Consider the following 7,500-nt stretch of genomic DNA (forward strand, 5'->3'; position numbering starts at 1 on the left):
CATTCCTGTGCCAGGCTCAGGCTGCTGTTTCTGTTATTAGCACGAGGCAGGTGCAAGGTTTATAGTCTCGTTTTGACATCCCCAGAGTTGTCACTGAGCAAAGCGCTAGGTGCCAAAAACACACAGCGCCTACTCTGGAGGCCTGCTGGGATAAGCCTTCTGTAAACACCAGTTACACTAGCTCGGCTGTGTGGCCTGTTCTTGTTCTAATTTGTGTGATGCTTATCAAAAATGACCTTTAACTTGTGATAGTGTGTGTGTGTGTGTGTGTGTGTGTGTGTGTGTGTGTGTGTGTGTGTGTGTGTGTGTGTGTGTGTGTGTGTGTGTGTGCGCGTGTGTGTGTGTGTGTGTGTGTGTGTGTGTGAGAGAGAGAGACAGTACAGTATGTGCCATCTAGCCCTGTTTTATGTGAGTTTTTTATGTGAAATAAAAAAAAGAGATGAGAATAAAAATGTAGTGAATTGTTCAAAAGCGCTATTTGACTTCCACTACAATGAGTTCAGGAGGGGTTTGAAATGACAGCCTTTCCTCTGTCTAACTGCTGGTTGCACAGGGAGGCTGTTGGGGAATATAACTCCACTCTGAGAGCAACACATTCCTTAGAATCAAGTGTGTGTGTGTCCACTCTGTTTATCATCACAGGGTGGCAATGCCTTGTTTGTAATGTTTTGTGTGTGTGTGTGTGTGTGTGTGTGTGTGTGTGTGTGTGTGTGTGTGTGTGTGTGTGTGTGTTTGCATATGTGTGTGTGTAGTTTCCACAGCCACTTCCTGTAATGACCCTGGCACTCCCACCAACGGCACACGCAGTGGAGACAGTCGTGAGCCTGGTGACCGTGTGGTCTTCCAGTGCGACCCCGGTTATGTCCTGCAGGGGGCGACCAAGATCACCTGCACCGAGATCAACAACCGCTTCTTCTGGCAGCCCGACCCACCTACCTGCTCAGGTAAAAAACACCTTCACGGACTGCTCAGGTAAAAACACCTTCACGGACTGCTAGGGCTTTCACAGGTAGAAACACCTTCACCAACAGCACAGGTAGAAACACCTTCACTGACCTGCCTGCCTACTGCACAGGTAAAAAAACACCTACACGGACTGCTAGGGCTTTCACAGGTAGAAACACCTTCACCAACCGCACAGGTACAGTAGAAACACCTTCACTGACCTGCCTGCCTACTGCACATGTAAAAACAACTTCACTGACTGCTAGGGCTTTCACAGGTAGAAACGCCTTCACCAACTGCACAGGTAGAAACACCTTCACCGACCTGACTGCCTACTGCACATGTAGAAACAACTTCACTGACTGCTAGGGCTTTCACAGGTAGAAACGCCTTCACCAACTGCACAGGTACAGTAGAAACACCTTCACTGACCTGCCTGCCTACTGCACATGTAGAAACAACTTCACTGACTGCTAGGGCTTTCACAGGTAGAAACGCCTTCACCAACTGCACAGGTAGAAAGCACCTTCACCGACTGCTAGGTCCTGCTCAGCTAGAAACACCTTCTCTGAGTCGCCAACCTGCACAGGTAGTAACACCTGTAGGATGAACCCTTGACCAACTAGGCGCATACCAGAGGGCACTGCATGTCACTGATGAACCAAAATGTTGATTCAGCTGTCCACAACACCTTCTTTCAGTCTTCCGTAGTCATTTGGCGGTGTTAATGGCCCAAGACTCTTTTTCTTATTCTGACGTCTTAGCAATGGCTTTCTTGCTGCAACTCGACCTATCAAACCTGCAACTCGAAGTCTTGTCTTCACAGCTGAAACTGATACTTGGCTACTGTACCACTATTAGGCTGTGCTTGGAGCTGTTGTCCTGTGAGCTGACTATCATGCAAGCTGTTGACTCTCAGAAACTTATATTCTGATTTTGTTGTGGCTTTGTATCTGCTACTGTAGACCTCTTCCTGACAGAAATAAAACATTATTTATTTTTCAGTTTTGGGTAACCTTACATTTTTTACACTTATCTTTGTACCATTTCAAGCTATTCATTGGACTTGAACTGTTTGAATTTCAATAAAAAACTGGGAAAAATGGCGGTGTATTAAAAAGTTTAACCGGTAGTATACATGTATAGATCCAGGATGTCTACTCTCACAGATGAGGTTTTTATTTATTTATTTTTTATTTTTATTATTTTAGAATATCCAATCCATGAAATGTATGCCTAAAATGTATGTTTTGAAGTTAGCTGATGTTTGCTTTTGAGCAGAGATATTTCTCCCATTTCATCTGCTGACATGATGTCAGATGAAATGGGTTTTGATGAGATGGAATCTAATTCTAATGGTTTTAAAATTAGGTTTGTTGACTGCATCTCTATAATTAACAGTCTGGTCGTTTCATGTTTCGCCATCACGGCTTGACATTCTGATATTTTTTGAGCTGTTTTTGACTCACTGACAGGCTAGGTCGCCAGTCTAGACGCTCGTTAGAGCATGCAGACAGCCAAGCGTCATCTCTGAAATAGCTGTAATTAACAACGCCAATTAAGACAGGTGTAATTAGCGACCTTGTTCAATTAAGGGTTTGTTTGGTTCATTTGGGTGTTTGACTCTGGTGTAAACAGAATCCGCAGGGGGTCTTGCGGCACGGAAGGCCTCGCAAGATCACATGACTGGGCAGGCATGTCGTGTGCACAATAACAGCGGAGTGGTCTGGGGCCGGGGGTCACTGAACACAAACAAACAGGACAGGACACGACACAAACAAACAGGACACTTGTTTGTTACTTGGAGAGGGATATTGCTGCCGTTTAAACACAGTGGCTTTTGAGCACTTTCCCTTTTCACTGTTCTCATATGCTGTAGCCCAGCCCCTGCGTCTGTGCACATAGACCCTCCTATAGACCCTTTCAACAATAAAAACAAAAACAATGCTTGAACATTCTATTTGGTTCCCAATCTACTTCCTCTGCATTAAGATAACATATTGAATGTTAAAACGGAAGCCTTGTTTGGCCAACTATGATGCTGATAATGGAACTCTCTTGAAAGGGTCTATTAACGTTCTTCATGTGACGTATTTTAGGTTCTATAGCTTTGTTTACATCCACCTGGTAGGCAAGGGACAAGTTGAACCCATTGAACAGCTGCCATGTCTCAACCCCTCACAACTCAGCTCACAGAGTGTAGCATTAGTGTCAAGGTCGTGACTTGGACACCCAATTAGCATTGCTAATGTGGTCAAGGACATTTAAAAGAGCAGTGTCAATGTACTGACATGACTGCTGTATAGTTTACTTGTACCGTAAGTTGATTTGTATCAAAATAAATGCTTAATGTGTTTGTGTTAGTGGCGATCTAACCCCTCTTTGGGGCTGTGTGTTAGCGTAGTGGTTAAGGAGCTGGGCTAGTATGCAGTAGCCAGAGAAGTTGTGCCCTTGAGCAAGGCACTTAAACCCCTAGTTGCTACGGGAACAATGGCCCTTGTAACAAAACTGACATATGTAAGGCATTACAGTCATTTCCTGTTTATTAGCCAGTGTTTTACGCAAGTAAAAAAAACAAAACCATATTAATACCATATTAACTGCCCCCGTGTGTTAACCTCATAACTGAAGAAATTTAGCAAAATCAATGTATAAACCGCGGTAATAGTTGGGAAATGACGGTATGAATAAAAGTGTCTGTTAAATGAATAAATGTTAAGGATTTCTTTGGTGTTTTGTCTCGTAGCACCCTGCGGAGGAAACCTGACCGGTCCGAGCGGACTCATCCTCTCTCCAGAGTATCCCGAGCCGTACCCCCATGGCCGCGAGTGTGATTGGCTGGTCAGCGTTACCCCCGACTACATAATCTCGCTCAACTTCAACCAGTGAGTCGGTCAGCCTACAGAGAGAAGGTGGACTGCAGCGTCCCTCTTGGCTCTCAAAGTCTGGAAATCAGCCAGGTTTACGTTCAGGTTTAGGTTCAGGTTTTATTGGTAACCATGGTGACATCCCATGGCTCTGGTCAGAATTTACATTTTAAAACACATTTTTAGTAAAGATTTGGTATCACTTGTTTAGACATTCAGCCATAGTCCACGTGCTAGCCCAAACTAATTAGTTAACAGAAAGGGCATGCCTCCGGCTTTCCCCCCCTCACAGTCTGGTTGTTGAACAGGTGTGTGCATGTACCGTCTGATTTGATGAAGGTTTCAGTACTTAATTATGGCCTTTCAGGAGACCAATTAGCACAAATAAATGTTGCACACAGATTGTTAAATCAAATGAAATCTGTAATTAGCTGGAGTCTCATTCAACAAAAACAACTGTGTTCCAATTGTCATCACCTTTAGATGTCTAAAGCAATGTTGTGCGGGAGTTCTTCTCCAGATTCATTTGAATAGAAAATGGCCACATAAAGGACAGGTGAACTCATTCTTTTCCTGCTAGCCACTCAGGCTATGTATATACTCCTGTGGTTCAGGACAGACCAGGGAATGTAATAAAAGCTTTTCCAACTGTCCATTACCAACTAAATGGCCAAAAGACAGCAGGTATCATGTGAGCACGCTATCATCAGTGCTAGCTGGACAGTGGTTGGTGTTACTGGTCTAAGGGCCTCTAATGCCCACCAGCTCTCAAGCGATCCTAACTGGCTGCTTTAAGGAGCTAAGGAGTCAGATTAGGGCCTACTGTGGTAGTTTGGAACAGAGCTCTGTCTGAAGTGAAGTGAGTTTATGCATCTGTGTTTAAATGAATGTAATGGTGTGGGAACAGAACTCCACAATGCTGTAATGGTGTGGGAACAGAACTCAACACCGCTGTCTGACTTGTGTCCAGATTCAGCCTGGAGCCCAGTTATGACTTCCTGCACGTGTACGATGGACCTGACTCGCTCAGTCCACTCCTGGGCAGCTTCTACGGTGCGGACGCTCCGGAGCGCATCGAGAGCAGCAACAACACCCTCTTCCTGGCCTTCCGCAGTGACGCCTCGCTCAGCAGCAACGGCTTTGTCCTGCAGTACACAGGTATGACCTACTGGTGGACACAGTGCACAGGTACACAGGTACAGTATCACCTACAGGTGGACACAGTACACAGGTACACAGGTACATAGGTACGCCCTACAGTTGGACAGAGTTCACAGGTACCACCTACAGGTGGACACAGTACACAGGTACGGCCTGCAGGTGGACACAGTGCACAGGTGCAACCAACAGGTATGCACAGTACACACAGGTACCACCTGCACATAGACAAAGAGCAAGCACACAGTTACGGCCTACAGCTATGCACATCAAACAGGTACAGCCTACAGGTATGCACATCAAACAGGTACAGCCTACAGGTATGCACATCAAACAGGTACGGCCTACAGGTATGCACATCAAACAGGTACAGCCTACAGGTATGCACATCAAACTGGTACAACCTGCACATAGACTAAGAACAAGGATACAGGTAAAGATATTAAATGTCTAAACACAATGTTATGAATACAATATATACATATATATACATACAATTTATACTCATACGCATATAATATAATCTATAATGGCATTAGCTAGACACGATGGTGGTAATATATTAACTGAATACTACTGAACCTGTACTACCATGATTGCCACTTTGGCTATTTCTAAAACTACTACTGCTACTAATAGCACCACATGGGTGTTTCAAGTGAGTTAATTTCAGTCATGAATATGATTATATCTTAGGGACGTTTGTAAGTTTAATGTAGCTGCCAGACTTCGGTCGTTATATCCATTGTTCACCCTGTGTTCCTGTCTTTACGTCTTCAGTATTAATCGAACCAAATTAGCACTAGCAGACCACCTGGGCATCGTGGAATACACCCCGGTCAGCATTTCTCCACCTCTCTCTCTCTCTCTCTCTCTCTCGCCCCACCCCACCCCTGTTTCCTGCTGTAATGATGGCCCCATGAGTTACTGAGGCAGTATCACCTACAGGTGGACACAGTACACAGGTACACAGGTACAGTATCACCTACAGGTGGACACAGTACACAGGTACACAGGTACAGTATCACCTACAGGTGGACACAGTACACAGGTACACAGGTACAGTATCACCTACAGGTGGACACAGTACACAGGTACACAGGTACAGTATCACCTACAGGTGGACACAGTACACAGGTACACAGGTACAGTATCACCTACAGGTGGTTGCGAGTACACAGGAGTACACAGGTACATAAGTCGCTGGTTTGGACAGAGTTCACAGGTACACAGGTACAGTATCACCTACAGGTGGACACAGTACACAGGTACACAGGTACAGTATCACCTACAGGTGGACACAGTACACAGGTACACAGGTACAGTATCACCTACAGGTGGACACAGTACACAGGTACACAGGTACAGTATCACCTACAGGTGGACACAGTACACAGGTACACAGGTACAGTATCACCTACAGGTGGACACAGTACACAGGTACACAGGTACAGTATCACCTACAGGTGGACACAGTACACAGGTACACAGGTACAGTATCACCTACAGGTGGACACAGTACACAGGTACACAGGTACACAGGTACAGTATCACCTACAGGTGGACACAGTACACAGGTACACAGGTACAGTATCACCTACAGGTGGACACAGTACACAGGTACACAGGTACAGTATCACCTACAGGTGGACACAGTACACAGGTACACAGGTACAGTATCACCTACAGGTGGACACAGTACACAGGTACACAGGTACAGTATCACCTACCCACCCCACCCCTGTTTCCTGCTGTAATGATGGCCCCATGAGGCTACTGAGGCGGTCCCATAAAAGCCTGATGAAAATGAAAAGTGGTGGTGCTGGGCGTGACCGCATCAGACCCATAAAGCCTGATTGCTTAGTTTCAATGCGACTCAGCCTGTCGTGACCAGTCGCAGACACACATCAATTCAAACTAATGCCTGTTTGTTCTTCCCACTCGTGTTCCTCGCTCCGCGTCCGACTCGTCCGATCCCCAGTCCGCTTCCTCGCTTTCGGGCGCCGCTTCCACTGATTTGCTCAAGTGCTTGGTCGTTCGCTGGTGACATTCGCTACAAACGGGGAACATGTAAAACAATCAGAGTCACTTCCTGTTAGACACGCTGCGCATAATGAACTCTTCTTTATCGCTCTGTCAGGGCGTCGTTTATGTTTTTATTTAGACTGAAAGGGATCACAGGAAAAATGGCAGACCTGTGCCTCCATCTGCTTACCTTCTCTGTTCTAAACAGTCCCCTCATTGTCGCTGTATTTTTGGACTAATGACTATTCTGGACAATAATAAAGTCACAAGTGGCCACACTGACCAGGTTTCAGCGTAAAAGCTAAACCTTTTCCGCCCCTTCATACGTCTCGTAAGCGGGAGCTAAGCTAGCGTGGTTCTATCATAAGCGGGATCTAAACGAATGTCGTTCTATCATAAGCGGGAGCTAAGCTAGCGTGGTCCTATCATGAGCGGGGAGCTAAGCTAGCGTGGTCCTATCATAAGCGGGAGCTAAACTAGCTGGTTCTGGTCCCATCATGCGGAG

At 45.7% G+C, this 7,500-nt stretch overlaps 1 protein-coding gene across 1 annotated transcript in view; it reads left to right on the forward strand.

The window, feature by feature from the left end:
* The window catches only part of csmd2 (CUB and Sushi multiple domains 2), a 385,351-nt gene that overhangs the window by 265,704 nt on the left and 112,147 nt on the right, over positions 1–7,500 (forward strand). Inside the window, exons 27-29 of the mRNA XM_048230148.1 lie at positions 753–944; positions 3,692–3,830; positions 4,783–4,970. Of these exons, the coding sequence (XP_048086105.1) occupies positions 753–944; positions 3,692–3,830; positions 4,783–4,970 (519 nt within the window). The remainder of the gene's footprint in view (positions 1–752; positions 945–3,691; positions 3,831–4,782; positions 4,971–7,500) is intronic.

The sequence above is a fragment of the Alosa alosa genome, chromosome 20 (genome assembly GCF_017589495.1).
Source record: "Alosa alosa isolate M-15738 ecotype Scorff River chromosome 20, AALO_Geno_1.1, whole genome shotgun sequence".
In the NCBI taxonomy this organism is placed as follows: Eukaryota; Metazoa; Chordata; class Actinopteri; order Clupeiformes; family Clupeidae; genus Alosa; species Alosa alosa.